We start from the raw sequence: 16,131 nt of genomic DNA, 5'->3' as shown, positions 1-16,131 counted from the left end.
CGTCTGTCTGTCTACCTGACCGGTTGTTCAAGCTACATGTTTGTGCTTGTATGTGGTACGTAGAAGCTAAGGCAAGTCAAGAACTTGCTGACCTAGGATTCTTCGCAGCCCTTTTTTGCACATTTATGTGTACCAAACAGGAACTTTTTTATGCACGGTGCAGGAAGGAACTCTTATGATTTTGGCACTTGCATTTTTTAGTGCCTACTGTCTCTCGCTCAGTTATTTCCAGCATTTCATCGCTGAATAAAGTTAAACTTTGGTTTTGTGCTCGCCTACAGATAATTATTAGTGTTTAGAGAACAAGCTAAAATGCAGACACCAGTGTTTTCATACGTTATTTCGCCCCTAATATATTTTATGATCTCCATTATTTCTGAGAATACAAGGTTGTACCAAAATGCCGACATAATGGCAGACAGGTTTCGTGCCGCTTTTTACGAAAATGCCGATACTTTCGATTTTATTGTGGGTATGTTGTTAATAAATTTTAATTTGTAACATGAAAACTAATTATTTCGTTTGCGGGGGACGATGACTTTGTAGTTGGAGCTGGTTCAGCAGGTTTTACTCAAAAATATCCAATTTCAGTGAACCTTATTTACTTAACACGATTTCAAATTTTTAAGGTGCCGTAGTCGCGAACCGTCTAGCCACAAATAATTTTACAGTTCTCCTGTTGGAGGCTGGGGGAGAAATGCAACCAGGTAGGGTCAATCGGTCAAGAGAAAAAATAAGAAAAGTGAAATATAATTCAGCTAAGAACAAATGGCAATTTATTGTAAAAAAATAAGCAAGTGACTTGTCTGAAAAAAATAATAACCGCGGATCATAGGTCAATACATCCCCTCAACCTCTCTCCTTCTCCTCAATAAGCCAGAATTGGACTGGACGCACTTGACGGTCCCACAGGAAAAGGCTTGCCTCGCCTCCACAAACAAGGCACTATTTCCCCTGATAAAACTGATGCTTACAAAATTTTAAAAAAATATTTATTCACTCCATTTGTCAATATTACAGCAAAGCTCATGGTCTGCAGGGAAGGGATTGGGGGGAACGTCGTTGCTGAACTTTCTGCAAGTAATATCATTGCAGTATCTGAACTTTTTTTGGTTTAGGTTACTTAATTTCAGTACTTAGGAGGAGAGCTTCACCACCTGCCCTTCACAGATCTCGATGCCCTTTGGATATGTGATAGGGTCCTATGAGTGTACGATAACCCTGAAGTGGTTTGACTCCATGGCCACATTTGCGCCCGCCATACCCACTCAAGGGATGAAAACCACAAAAGTTACCAACTTCAAAAATCCACCAAAAATCCAATTTTGATCGGATTTTGATAAAATTTACATTTTTGTAATCCCAGATACTTGTTTAATCATATCCAGTAGCAATCTCAACTTTTTTGAAATTTTCGAAATTTTCGGGCTGATGAATTATTCGAAAAAGTTCAAAATTTCAAAAAAATTGAGATTGCTACTGGATATAATCAAGCAAGTATCTGGGATTACAAAAATGTAAATTTTACCAAAATCCGAGCAAAATTGGATTTTTGGCGAGGGTTTGACCAAGTGAAAACAGGGCTTTTTTCGTGTTTTTGGCGCCTTTGAGTGGGTGTGGCGGGCGTAACTGTGGTCATGGAGTCAAATCACTGCAGGGTTTTAGTACACTCATGGGACACTACCACATATCCAAAGCACATCAAGATCTGAGAGGGGCAGGTGGTGAAGCTCCCCTCCTTAGTTAATTATTAGTTTTATCTTTTACTGATATCAGTATTTACGTGGAGACCCCCACGATTTTGAATTATGGGCCAATTTAACCGGTGACCCAAGTTGGAGTTATGATGGCGTTCTACCTCACTTCAAAGCAATTGAAGATTTTCGTGGGGAATTTGAGAATGGTGTGTTTTTCAGTAACAGATCATAAATGCAAATGTGCGTAATATGTACATGACCTAAGCAACTATGCCAATCTGGTTAAATGCAGAAGATGTTCACGGACATGGAGGGGAAGTAACCGTTCAACCACCGCCGTTTGTTGGGATGGCCGAACACTTTATCAAAGCTGGCGAAGAGCAGGGTTTTAAAAGACGGGATTTGAATGGACGCTCTGGCGAAGGTAGCGTTTGATATAGTAAAAACGCTTATATTTGTACATAATATTGTATTAATTATAATTAAATATTAATTATGCTAGTTATTAGTTATAAGATTATGTTTTGTGGAAATACAGGATTTTCTGTCATGTACAATAATATTCGGAATGGACGAAGGCTTAGTTCCTTTAATGCGTTCTTACAGCCCATACGTGACAACCCAAATTTAACCATTTACAAATTTTCGGAAGTGACCAAGGTACGTATAATTCATTTTTATAATACTGCATGTGGATGATAGATTTTTATAAATACTGCAGTTGGGTATGACCATGACCAAAGGCTCCTGAACTAATTTATGGTTGATTTGTATCGTGACTATAAATATATGTATTCACATGCAGGTATTGCTAAGAGGTGAACGTAATGAGGCTTTTGGAGTTGAATACGTTCGACATGGTGTTCGAAAAAGGGCGTTTGCAACAAAGGAAGTAATTCTTTCAGCGGGATTGGTTAACTCTGCAAAATTGCTCATGCTATCGGGAATCGGTAAATATTGCAATATTAGTAATTAATTTGTGTTCAGTTTGATAGTTTAATGCTTTAAGGTCCTAAGAACCATTTGGATTCATTGGGGGTAATATAACATTTTGCATCTCAATACAGCAGATTTAGCAAAGCGTTGCATATGTAACTGTACAATTACAATTTAATTTGTTACAAACACAGATCAAAACAAAGTGCGATCTGCCTGCTGTCGGGAAAAATGTACAGGACCATGTATCTGTTTTTTTGGGTCCGTTCCATGTCGATAAACCTGTGACCATGCTGTTTGAAAGGGATATCAACTCTGAAGCTTTTACGGAATTCATAGACCACGGTACTGGGACCCTGAGCAGTGCTGGGACAATGGCCACAGCCCTCATTTCTTCAAGCTACGCGAAACGATCTGGGGAAGGAAATTGGCCGGATCTTCAATTAATTTTACTTGGAACTGCAGTGTATTCAAGATTTGATGTAGACTTTGCAAGTGCCTTCCACGTTCGAGAAGATATCCTTAAAAAGTACCTCAAAATTTCAAAAGGGAGGGATTCCTTCCAAATTATTGTGTCAGGCAACCGTCCTGTCCAACGAGGAGAAATTCTTCTGAGGAGCAGTGACCCAAAAGATGAACCCCTCATTGATCCCAAATACTTACATAACGACCAAGATTTAGAAGTTCTTCTTGAAGGTGCGTATGACATCAAATCTCAAATTCATTAAATTAGAAACTAAAAGTATTTCCAAATAATACTAATTGATTTATTTTGTAGGTGTTAAGCTAGCGTTGGATTTGGTGGAAAACACCACGACATTTCGAGCCATCGGTGCCCAACTTACCACAGCAGTCTTTCCAGGTTGTGAGGAAATGGAATTTCGAAGTGATGATTATTGGCGTTGCTTTATCAGACAATACACTGTGTCCATGCACCACCTCGCATCATCTTGCAGCATGGGGCGCCATGATTCAAGGGACGCCGTTGTAGACTCAAAGCTTCGTGTTATTGGTGCGGAAAATCTTCGGGTGATCGATGCTTCGGTCATGCCAAGTGTGCCAAACGTGAACACAAACTCTCCCGCTATGATGATTGGACAAAAGGGAGCTTCAGAAATTCTAAAACGATGGGCGTCCAATGCAGAAAATGAAGTGAAATAGTGCCAATTGGTTTTCGTGAAATTCGTAGCCTGCTTCAAAACGATACCAAAGAATAACTTTAATTTTCTGCAGTTACTCAATGCAAAGTGCAAACATAAAATGCTTAGATAATTGTGCTTTAAATTAATTATTAGTTATTTATTTCGACAAATGTTACAATATCAATAGGTTATATATTCATAGTCCCTGAAGAAATAAATAATTATTCTCCTATAATATATCATTTTCTGCTCATTTAGTAGTACAACAAGAAAATGATATCCAAAATACAAACTTATTATCACAATATAAGCAAAAAAAATTGCTCATTTATAATCAATTATTTATTTATTGACAAAGTGTAACTGACTTGGATTCCTTCCTCCTTTGAATCTATGTATCTTTCTGGCCACAGTGTTACATTTTGCATAGTATTAAAAGCGTTTAAGCAACTTGTATCAAAATGTGAATTAAGTAGTATCATTATTTGTCAGTCACAAGTATCGTCGAAAATGAAAACGGTACTTGTCTAGAAGAGGGCATGATATATAATTGGTCATCATGGGTGGGAAAGTCAATACTAAAAATCACTATCAAATTATTGACTACAAGGATCGTGAAGTATTGTGTTTGTGGGTGCATTGTTTTGCTACAGCATTTCTGTACATAGGAACCATTTTGACTTTAAATACTAGCCTTCAGTTTGCGGTAACTGTTGTTTGGCAAACCACGGACGACTGAACACGCAAACATTAAGGATAAATTCAATTTCATAAATAGTTGTTAAAACTGCGATGTCCTCTTTGTCGAATGTAACTGTCCCATGTGTCGAGGACAAATTGAGCACCACGTTCACCTATATCAGACATATCAGATAACTCATAGGTACCATATGTGTCACATAAATGTACATATGGCGTCACAAATATAAGTACCTATCATGATGACCGGACCATTAGTATTGACGGTAACCTATTAAAAAGTGTTGTTAACGATTTGCTTGTCTAAAGTAACAGATATTTTCTTTTTACTCACCACTGTGGGCATGATACCTGCGTCAATCACACGAAGACGCTTTGTACCTGTAAAAACGTTATTAGAATGTGTATAAATAAATCTCTCATTAGTTTTTGACATAAACTTGGATTTTGTGACCAATGTCACTTGTACCAACATACCAATGACTCGAAGTTCGGAATCTACAACCGAATGAGGAGAGTCTCTAGGTCCCATGGCGGTAGTGCCAGAGTAGTGGTAAATCGAAACACTGCAGAGTTATATATATTCATTTAAGCCAAATAATTATGAGCAGGTGAACATATTAATAAAGGAAACATCAATATTCACCTGTAATGCCTCACAAAGCATTCCCAGTATGGATCTGATCTGAAAGGAAGATGTCGACATGGGGGGAACGGCACTGGAGAAAGTCTACTTCCAACTCTAACAAAAGAAATGGAAAATGAAGAGTCAAATGAGATGTGTGTGTATTCATTTGCATGAAATTGTGAAAGATTGGGAAGCATGGAAAACTTTTGAATAAGGATTTGTGTTTCGTTCAGAGTTTGTACATTTAAATTTTAAAGCATTCTTTATAAATAGATGATGGATTGCTATTTATGCTAAGGCTAAGACTAATGAATAACTACTAACAAATTGGTAATATTCTTAATATTTTCATGCGAATCTTCAACGAGTCTGAAATAAGTTGTATCTTTTTCGTGTCTATAAGTTCTGTATTGATTACTTACCTCCGAAAAGCAGGAGAATTCTCTGACATGAATACGGCCCTCTTGACACCTACACATAATAACACACATCAAATTAAGAAAGATTTATAGCGTGTGACCATTTCATTTCACTTTTTGAAGTAAACTGTCACGCAATGTTTCGTCAAGTGTGTGAACTAACGCGTAAAGTGTGAAGTTGAATCGTGTACATGAAACGCAACACCAATTTAAATACGTATCATATAGACCCACCTTCCACCATGACTTTAATGTCTGATCCGTCGAGATCTTCAAAGTATTTTGGGTTAAATAAGGGTGTGTCTCTGAAATTTGCAGAGCGCAGATGCATCTCACCACGTGCTAAATAAGTAAAATAACATTTCTCACTATATTTACTTGGTTGCGTGTTAATATATTTGCTGAAAATCTTTAAAATGGCGTATATGCAATAACTATCCATAAATTATCAAGTTACCTCGTGGTCGACTTAGCATCACTGTTATTTGAAACGCGTCTTTGCCCTTGACTAGATCGAAACATATGAATAGGTTGGGTACGATATAAATACAATGAAATAAAAATATACAAAAATTAGTTGGTTTGGGGAGCAAAGGGATGTTAGTAGATGGAGAAAGAAACCAATTGCTTGAACTGGAACATCGATGTAAATTATAATGTCTGGGTGAAAAATTACCTGGATCGAAGAATTCTTTCAACACATCACTTCGAACGTTAAAGGCCTAATGAAAAATGCATTAATTTATTGGATTTATTGGATAGCGAGCAATAGTGGTTAAGTAATTGTATGGCTACATCAATGCAGTAGCAATGGGTATTAAGTGGGTATGTCCACATTTCTGATTCAATCGTACGAAATGATTATGTAACGAGAAAAAAAAATTGATGCATGCTTTTAACGTATTTTCTCTTTAAACTCCACTTTGTCTATTTGAATCAGAAATGCTGAAATTATAAATTATGTTACCACCTAAGGCACATATTAAACGTATAAAATATTGATTCTTACATGTGCAAACGTCTCATCAATAACTCCCCAGTTTCCCAATCCTGCAATTTTTGGTTTAAAACATCAGTCAGTATTTTAGTACGCAATAAACGAATTTAGATGATTAGTAGAAGATGCTAATTATTAAAAGATGGAATCTTAATAATAGACTAATAATAGAAAGAATAAGGAAACAGTAGTAAGGAGACAGGGGGGGGGGTACTGACCTAAAAACATCCATTGCGTGTCCGGCCATTCTGGATTCCCTTCTTCATGAGCTCTGAACGATGAAAAAAATGCATTTGCATGAATCCCCGAAGTCGTCAATGAGCCGCTACCGTTGTTCACAAATCGTAATGCATTTATTGCGTTTGCATCGCGATCCAAGTTAAACGATTTTGGAGCCTCTACTAAAAACGGCCCAGGAAATGTTCCTAGAAAGAAAATTTTGTCAAAATTATTCATGCGACATCGCAAGGTTTCCATTATCCCATGTCTCACCTATATGATCTTGAATATTTTGTCCTACCGGCGCATTTATCCTCACTTTAAGCTGGTCATAACATAATTTGTATAAATAATATAATTGAGCAATTAGAAACCGTAGTGGCAGTGTGGTCTAAAAAAACCCTACCCCTAAGGAATGAAGATGTTCTTGTGGGCCTATCCCTGAGAGCATCAAGAGTTTGGCGGAATCCAAGGATCCAGCGCTTAGAATGACTTCTTTAGTAGCAAACGCCACTCGTTTTCTCCCATGCCTTTCATACTCGATTCCATATGCTTCATTGTTGGGACCTCGAAACAGGACCTAATTAACAGATCGATCAAGAGTTATCGTGCCATTATGTGTTTTTGGCTAATATTCGCTAAATTGTGAGAAGAGACAAAACTCTCTTCTTGTATTCATATTCATACCTTGTAGGCATACGCATACTTTTCAATCGTTAGCGTTTTTCTGTGCAAAATTGGTTGAAGAAATGCGTGATACGTACTCAACCGACGGCCATTCCGTTGCGTGTAGGTAACCGTTGCGGCACCTGATAAGACATGACACTCATCAAGTTGTCTTCCTAGATCATAATAATAAATAATGGTCACCACCAAAAGTCATCACCTTCTTTGTAAGGACCGTTCAAGTCCACTCTTGGAATTCCATTCCACTCGCATCCTTGCAGAAACTGAACAAAAATAAAGTGTGTAACGTCTAAATCGTGTTTGCTGCAAATGAATTGTAGGCTCATATTACCTGTTCCACAAGTGGCTGATACGGGGGCTTTCCCACGGTTAAAAATCCATTCTTATGATGAAATTGAGCTGCATTGTAACAAATACATACGTCATAAATAATGTGACTAATGTAAACTTGGTTCGAAATACTGTAAGGTGTGGTTTCACATGATTTGTATTAATTGGACCATATGCATAGTACAGGCTTACGTTCAAATACATCATTAGGGTTATTTTCGCATTGTACACAATAATCTTCTGATTTCTTAAAGAATGGAAGAACACCGTCATAACTCCATCGAGAATCGCCAGTAATGTTAGCCCAGTTGTCTATAAAATAATGAATTTGCCGGTTTAGTGCAAATTACAAACAAACAAGGAAAAGTTATGATATGGCCACTAAATTACCGTAATCGAGCTTGTGGCCTCTTAGATATACCATTAAATTGAGCGTGCTTGACCCCCCAAGACCACGACCTCGAGACCAGGAACTTTGCTGGAAAAATTACAAACGAATTTTGGTTGAACTTGTTTACATAAATTATTCATGAACAATTTGGGGAATGTAATATGCATATTTAAGTTATGATACAAAGAGACTTCAGCTTTCTAAAACCATAAAAAATAATCCAGTGGCTTCATTATAAGCGTCAATTTTACTTCAAGTTAGAAGACACGTAAAGATTTATTAATGATACATAAAATATACCACAATCATCACTTTACTTCCACCTAAAATGGATACATTTTTTATCCTTCTGACACTTTTTATTATGATTTCATGTGTGAAAATTAGTATTGACGATGAAGCAGATGTTGTTGATGATGGGGATGATGATACATCCTAATTTATTTCCTTCTGCCTACTTGAAGTTTGTTCAGAATTTAATTTTCCGAATGGGCCATTAACTCCTCAAGATGTAACAACATGGTCTGCTCATCCCAACAAAGAAAACTTTTAAGTTGGAGTGTTGTAGATTGGAGTTAGTAATACATCATTTCTCATTGACAGCATTCTTTGAATAGTATTTATCATTCACTGGGAGAAATTAAAACCACGGTTGAGTGGTCGAGTTAAATTTGAATGGGTTTGTGAAATTAAATTTGCTACCAACACTAGTTATGCAGTGTGTATGCAAGCTTATTGGGATTATGTGGTCAAGTCCGGTTTATTCTTGTACTAAACAGGGAATACCGCACAATGTGGCTATTTTAGTATTGTACAGGAAAAAATGACTCTTGGCATACCAAACTTCCGCATACATTTTACATGACTAAATAAACAACAAAATCTCTCTATGGAATGACAGGTTAGAGAAACTATAACAGAATATTATAAATAAGTGTGTGTGGACTAAATCAGCTCTCGTCAACATAGGATGACATCAAATGTGCATATTCTGTTACAATTTTAACCAGAGCTTATGGAATCGTCATGCCAGTCTGTCCGTCTGTCCTTGACACGTTAGCGGATGAACTACTGAACCGATTTTCATCCCCACTGACGGGGGTGAACATATGGCACCAAATTGCAAATTGTTGCAGAAACCTGACGTTTGATATGTATCTACATATGAGTCTGAAAGATTTACAAATATAGAATAAGTTTCTAGAAACTTTGAAACCATTTTTAACTATTTGTCGGAATTTGGTTTTTCAATTTGGTTTGAGCAAGCCGAATTTTGTATACCGGATATAAAAAGAATTCTGCAGAGTTCGATACCAGTTTGTAAAATATTTGTCAAGAGGTTTAGAAAAGGGTGCTCATCGAGACGAGAAAAACGAGGGCTATATCAAGTCCATATTGTAGGTTTCTGAAAATGAGACGAGACATAATTTCTGTAAGATGGAAATTTGTTGATCAAAATCACGATTTGCATGGTTCCTGACATCACACCATTGTATAAAATGATTTATGGCTGACAAGCACACAGTCGCAGGATTATTAATTCGACTTCTGATTTGACATGATTGTGCTACAGTAAGTGATGAGCCTCGTAAATAAATAAATATCATTTGCATACAAAAGTATTGTCGCTTAAGGATGTTTAAGTAATTTACGGAACTAGGTGCATATTAAATTAGCTAATGTACACAAATACATGGTCACAAAGCATAAGGTTCCTTCATATATGTATATTCTTACCCGATTATTGAGTGAAAGGCAGGAGGACCTCTGAGGAATGGATCGGTACATGTAGTCATTTTCCGGATGGTTAAGCAAAATGGTTGCGAGGGCTGGGACCAAGGCCAAGGGATTCGGATCGCCTCCACGTTCCAAAAGCAGAACGTTAAAATGCTCCGACAACCGGTTTGCCACCACAGAACCAGCCGACCCTGCTCCCACTGCAATATTTTGTGCACATGGTTTTGTAAATGTGTTCGATTATATTAAATAAATCTAATAAATGGTGTGCATTTATTTAACTATTTGCTACATACATCAATCCAATCATCGAATTAATAATTAAATTTGCTGAAAGCCGATAATGACACAAATACCGGCGACGACGATGCATTAGAAATTGAACTGCTTTATTTTCAATGGCAGAAAAAGACAGCAGAATGTACAGAGCACTTTTATTAATCGTGTTTGTTGGAAGCAAATACTCGACTCGTGTATTTTAGCTTTTTAGCAGTGAAAGATGACTCAACAGAAATTTCGAGTACTCGGTTTCCCTTTCGTTTCATGTTTTGTGTGTGCAGAATGGATGGGTAGCGCTGGGAAAATGAGATGCGTCTACACCTTCTCATCTAATAATCTAATCCGACTCTTGATCGCTGAATATTCACAAATCAAACAAAAGTGCACGTATAGCTGCCAAAGTATCCAATCGGCAAAGGAATTATTTATTTACAGCTCTCTAATTAAACTTTTCACTAGAAATCTTCCGCATGGTCTAGACGTCATTGCAGTTTCAATTATGCATTCAATGAAATTAATTAGTTTCGTAAAAGTGCATCGTATAAGTGCCAAATGCCAATTAATGTATGCATTTACACGTTGAAACAATATCCCAATTTATGCTGATCATAATAAATAATTGCATGAGAATTTAATCCGGTCACTGACCGATCTAAGTATCTATTCAACTTTTTTACCAAATACGTACCTAAGTAGTAGTGATGATTTAAACTAGCACTAATCCTAAGTTTTAAAACTTTTTATCACAATTATTGGAATTAATCTAGCAAATCCCTAACCACTCGAGGTATTACATAACAATGCTTCCTACGTGTGAATGTACATACAAGTCATTTTGTATATGTGGTATTATAACCTAAATATATATATATGTATCAGGATCATTTGATCTCATTGAATAAAGTGTAAAGTGACTTACCAATAATGAAGTCGTAGACATTTCTTCTGGGGTCTTGTCCAGCAGATCTAAGCGAGTCTGCAGTTTGATCAAAATCGAAGAACAGGGAAAGCAGGGCTGGAATAGCTCCGAGAGATCCGTAAACAATGGGCAAAAACCAGCTAACAGTGGGATAGCCGAACGTGGCTTGTGACATCAAATCCATTTTCCAACGATTATTTTTTTATTGAGTGCATTCACAAATAATAATCCCACACTCCCAACCACGAAAAAATCACTTTCTGTGCTTGGACGCCGCCAATAATTTACAAAACCAAGCTTGCTTAAAGTTTGAAGTGCTCCAATAAAATAAAAGTCGCTTTGTTAAGTTGCGTTATTTTATGGAAATGGAGGTTTGTATAAAAAAAATCTAGGAATTCGACGTGATTAAATTACTTCGCACTCAAACTGATTTGCACAAAACATTATTATCTGTTTCATTTCCATTTTCGCAAAATCCATTTGCAATAAATAATCACGTTTTAGTTAACTAAATAATCTATTAAAGAGTTAAGTGACCATCCGACGCGACCATCAGATTACAAGTCAGGCTCAACCATCCGCAACCGCACTTTTATCCGTTTAAACATTTATAAATGTTGTGTAACCTATTTTCACGATTTTTCATAAAATTGACTGACTCTTCCCTCCCACTCTGAAGCCAGTTGGTGTGGAGCTGCTGCTATTTTCCTTTGTGGTCGCTCTTTTGTTGTATCCTGCAAAACTTGGTCAATGTTGACTTTTTGAATGGTACTTTTCGCTTCTGCTGGCTGATGAGGAGGTTATGTGACAAGTTATTATGGTTTCCCAACGCAGCAGCCGACGTTAATTGTCACGATCACGTGGAATCAACAGTACGCTACAATTTGTAAATGGCTATTGTAACGTGTGTACACTACAACTACGCTGTCATTGCTATTGTCAAGTGTTATCTGAGTCTGATTATATTTCAAGTTTTCCACTACAACTCGTCGTCAAGTTCACCTGCTCAGATAAAGAAATGCTTGTCGCACGTCTTAATCGTCACTGAATTTGAAGCAATTTCACACCGGTGGCTGAGTTTATAACGTGTACCTAACTCCACCACGTGCAATTTCTTCATGATCATGATCGACACTTGGTGGACACTGTTGGACAGTCTTCCTTTGTCAGTGAGCATGATGCGATGAGAAGATTACGCAAACAATTAAGGGACCAATTAAGTTATCACGTACAAAATATTCTCATGTTGCCTCACTTCAGTTTGTAATTGTCACAAGTCACTAAACACTGCTTGCTTAGCTTTGCTGCACTCCTCCGTTTAATGAGAGTAGTAAGACGGTAAATTAATCAAGTTATGTTGAGTAGAGACCAAAAGTAAGTGACTTAATTGGCCACTCGGATGACTGCTCGTCTTTCTGTACGATGATAAAATTGCATCAACTGTTGCAAGGGATTCACAATTATCAGAGAAGTCTTCAACACCTCTTGATGTTGATGATTGCTGACAGCTTGGCAGGCTGAGAATCTAAGCATAATAGACAAAGTATTAAGCTTGTGATTAAGCTAAAAAGATGGAAATTGATATTGCAAAATGGAGATTTGCACGACTTTTTTTGCACCGTTTCTTTAAACCCAGGTCTGCCTGGTAAGTAGGTAGGTGTAGCTTATACGCAGAGTCTGATTGAATTGAATTTCTCTTGCAGATGATTAGGTTTTTGTTCTCAAACTTTTTCATTAACTGTCGTAGAAAAGCTGATTGTCATAGATTATCACATGCTTGACTCGGATCAGTTTCTAATTTAATACTTTCTGCGGTGGTTTAAATTTTTGTACAGTTCTTGATAATCAGAAAAGCACATTTTGAGAGGCATGATGAAATATGTATATCCTCTTTTTATAAGGTGAAGAAGTAGTTTAATTTTTTTAATGGTTTTTCTAATGGTCAATTTGCAACCCTTGAAAAAAGGTGACACCGTGTAAGGTATACAGATGTGAGTACTTTATTTTGGGAACAATTGGAATGGAAATTCAATGATATCAGCATATCCGCAATTTTTTATGCTGTGCCTCTAAAAAGCAACAGCTTACATATTCTTATGTATTTACAATGTGTTACATATAGGAAAATAAGGCAGGAAAATGAGATTTGGTATACGACTACATATTAATTACTTCTCCTTCCGTTCCTCCTTCACTCCATTTATTCTTATCACAACACCTGATTTTAATCAAGTAAAAAGAAAATTAATGTAAACCAGCATGAATGAAACTCAAGTAGCTAAAAACTCAGACTGTATGACGCCATACATATTTTGCGGAAGGATGGAATGATAATGATGATGCGGTTGAACAAAACTGCTGCTGCTGCTGGCTGAGTGCTAAAATGTGGGTGAACCGTGTCTCCGTATTATTGTATCATTCATTCCCTTTCTTGAAAATAAATCACAGATTTGCAAATTGGTCAGTCAGCTAAATTGCTCCACTGTAGTTAGCAACGCAGATTTCTCTGTACGACTTTTCATTGTGTTTGTATATGAATATTATTGTAACGTTAATCAAGAAGGACGAAGCAGGGAAAAAGGTATCACATTGTGTTGGCACATTTTGAGACAATCTGCAAATGTCCATCCTCACAGTTCTTATGGATTATAGTCCATATTGTGTCATGAGTAGTCGCAATGATTTATGAGCACGACTTACGTGTTTTTCATCAAATCTTTTACGGATGACTAAAACTTTCCGTTTCATTCAGTAAATTGTTTCTTTAAGGTACATATTACTGTAAAAGAGAAGATGAGCAATTTTTTAGCTAAATAGTTGCAGCAACTATTGTTAACCTATTACTTAGGACACGTTAAAAGTACTTATGTGCATATGGTCGTCCACCCGTATGCACATGAATTTAATGTGTGAATGATGTTTACTTGGTGGAGATGAGATTATTTTAGAGGAGTGCCACTGCTATTTGCTACTACACACACACCAATATATTACTCCTTGCTCATTGACTCATCGCAGGTACTCCATTAAAATGTGGCCTTAATAATGGGTTTTGCATACGTTATATTATTAACCTACCACTCGCTTGTTTTATCTAGAATGACAGCTGCACAACCAACTTTCATTCTCATTCGCTAATGAAATGCAGACATACGTGTATCGCAGAATATCGTGCTTGAGTACTTGAGTATTATGTTCTCCACCGGTACACGTATCTGTGTCTAATTGTCGTAAAAAATGCCGGTAATATTGTTGCAACAAAATAAACCCAAATTTAAAGACCTCGCGTATTTGGCATTATCAGCGTTATTTGGCATTACCAACTATAAGTATTTACTATACACAATTGTGAAATACTGTTTATTTCAGTTCCAATGAGATTATTAACCTCTCTGAACTCGTGTTTTGTTGCCTGGATAAACCACCTTTTATTCTGCCATGCCACAAATTGCCGTGTGTCTATTTGCAATTAGTCACACAAAAAATAATAATGCATAATAACTTACCTTTTGAATATCCTGACCTAAACTCGCACGCACAACAACACAAATTTGAATGCCCACTTTGGTATTGTTTTTCAGATTCCGAGTAGTCGATTTATTATCCAACCTATACCACAGTTAATCGCTTATTGCACAAAGAGAAACTCCTTAATCAGCGACCGAGTTTCAGCCTCTTGATTATCTGGAAGTTGTTAATGCTATTCTCAACCAAGAAGTTCACTGTGCTGCTTGGCTCTATGAATCCATTATGCAGGAATAGGTGGAGGAACGTGGATAAACGCCACTGACCAAGAGAACCACTTCATCTCAACCTTTGCACTGAACTGATCTTACTCTTTCCTGCAAAGTGCATGAGACTGCTAGCCTGCTAGCTGTACTCTTGTTGCCTTCATTGTTAAAGATTTTGCAACAGGGCTATGGCTTTGACTTAGAAAACGTAATACTGCAAGTCGCCAAGAGCTGCAGTAACAACAATGCAATAACAATAATAGAATGCGTCTGCCTTCGCTCACTCTTTGATTATCACAAATATTTGTACACTGTAAATCATGTCCTATAATGATAAAGTGCTTTAGTGGGATAGATAGCTGGCTGGCTGGCTGGGCCTGGCTGAGGGAAGAGATGAAATGAAATCCGCGTCACAATTTACACATTCATACTTCCCTTGTCAGGACTTGAAGAAAGTGTTGAACGTTTAATATTCAGACGGAGAGGTGAGACATATCTAGAATAGAAATGTCTCTGGGGAATGGTTGGGATAAGTTTAGTCAGAGTTTAAATGTCTGTCAAATGTAAATTGCAGTGGCATTGTCGCTTCTTTGTTGGACGACGAGGGCTCACAACTACTACTCTTACAAAATGAATGCATTTAGATTCTTCGGGAGCACCAGTAACCCAAGATGGACATAGGTTAGAAACAATAATGCTGAGTGTGTATTGCATACATAGACATACAGCGTATTATTATTATTATTATGCATATTCATCCTGCCAACAGTAGTAGTGTGGGTTTATACATGCATAAATGTTTGGTAATAATAGTGCAAGTTGTGAACATGTCACAGATAGAAGACGGAGATAGAAGAAGAAGGGTAATCAGACCAAGTAAACAACAGAAATATGTAGGAAGGAAGGGTCGTCGTCGTATTGTTGAGGAGATAACGGTGTGAATTCATTCAGATTTATTATTACTTGTGCCAAAGTAGCGGAATAACGACCGAAAACTACGCGCATATTTATTTTGTTGATTATTCTTCCACAAATCACAAAACAAAAATTGTTGATGCAACCGATTGTGTATTCTTGCAAGAATTTCCGTTTTTTGTTCAATGTAGAATATGGAAGATGTTTCACGATGGACTTAAATGAGCTTTTAGGAAGTACGTTTTAGCTACCACAATAAATCATCGCTTCACTCTTTCGTTCGTCACTTACTACAGATTAGTATCTTTCTTGGGTAAAAATGCAGATTTTTTGGTATGCAGTGCTATATACAAGCAAGCATATTAGTAAACAAAAAACGCGAAAAGATGACAAAATACTTGACGA

At 37.0% G+C, this 16,131-nt stretch overlaps 2 protein-coding genes across 3 annotated transcripts; one reads left to right on the top strand and one right to left on the bottom strand.

The window, feature by feature from the left end:
• The first annotated feature begins 183 nt into the window (after positions 1–183).
• Positions 184–4,012, top strand: LOC110847014 (glucose dehydrogenase [FAD, quinone]). The gene is made up of 12 exons (XM_022093860.2): positions 184–472; positions 547–564; positions 630–707; positions 836–942; positions 1,021–1,080; positions 1,777–1,903; positions 1,990–2,121; positions 2,236–2,357; positions 2,503–2,647; positions 2,707–2,735; positions 2,828–3,329; positions 3,412–4,012. The coding sequence occupies exons 1-12, from the start codon at positions 313–315 to the stop codon at positions 3,792–3,794; spliced, it is 1,863 nt and encodes a 620-aa protein (XP_021949552.2). The 5' UTR covers positions 184–312; the 3' UTR covers positions 3,795–4,012.
• Positions 3,913–15,133, bottom strand: LOC110847013 (glucose dehydrogenase [FAD, quinone]). 2 transcript variants are annotated; one of them, XM_022093859.2, is made up of 21 exons: positions 14,587–15,129; positions 11,081–12,605; positions 9,883–10,082; positions 8,145–8,232; positions 7,947–8,066; positions 7,756–7,823; positions 7,624–7,687; positions 7,425–7,546; positions 7,144–7,317; positions 7,011–7,062; positions 6,737–6,943; positions 6,531–6,571; positions 6,198–6,243; positions 5,979–6,029; positions 5,756–5,863; positions 5,525–5,573; positions 5,121–5,216; positions 4,952–5,040; positions 4,809–4,855; positions 4,709–4,745; positions 3,913–4,629 (listed from the first exon to the last, which is right to left on the bottom strand). In XM_022093859.2, the coding sequence occupies exons 2-21, from the start codon at positions 11,262–11,264 to the stop codon at positions 4,544–4,546; spliced, it is 1,929 nt and encodes a 642-aa protein (XP_021949551.1). In that variant the 5' UTR covers positions 11,265–12,605; positions 14,587–15,129; the 3' UTR covers positions 3,913–4,543. The 2 variants fall into 2 exon arrangements, with proteins under 2 accessions (XP_021949551.1, XP_035705543.1); XM_035849650.1 differs by having other exon boundaries at positions 5,979–6,243; positions 14,587–15,133.
• Between the last annotated feature and the right edge of the window lie 998 nt (positions 15,134–16,131).

The sequence above is a fragment of the Folsomia candida genome, unplaced genomic scaffold (genome assembly GCF_002217175.1).
Source record: "Folsomia candida strain VU population unplaced genomic scaffold, ASM221717v1 Fcan01_Sc003, whole genome shotgun sequence".
Lineage (NCBI taxonomy): Eukaryota > Metazoa > Arthropoda > Collembola > Entomobryomorpha > Isotomidae > Folsomia > Folsomia candida.
This window is presented reverse-complemented; position numbering and strand designations above follow the sequence as displayed.

Bases quoted from the DNA above. Each gene is read 5' to 3' on its own strand.
- LOC110847013 (XM_035849650.1), bottom strand. From the start codon at position 11,264: ATGGATTTGATGTCACAAGCCACGTTCGGCTATCCCACTGTTAGCTGG. The intron at 8,233-9,882 runs GTAAGAATATAC...TAATTTTTCCAG, and splicing joins GCCTTTCACTCAATAATCGG to CAAAGTTCCTGGTCTCGAGG. The intron at 8,067-8,144 runs GTAATTTAGTGG...ATTATTTTATAG, and splicing joins AGGCCACAAGCTCGATTACG to ACAACTGGGCTAACATTACT.
- LOC110847014 (XM_022093860.2), top strand. From the start codon at position 313: ATGCAGACACCAGTGTTTTCATACGTTATTTCGCCCCTAATATATTTT. The intron at 2,122-2,235 runs GTAGCGTTTGAT...GTGGAAATACAG, and splicing joins GAATGGACGCTCTGGCGAAG to GATTTTCTGTCATGTACAAT. The intron at 2,736-2,827 runs GTAATATAACAT...TTACAAACACAG, and splicing joins ACCATTTGGATTCATTGGGG to ATCAAAACAAAGTGCGATCT.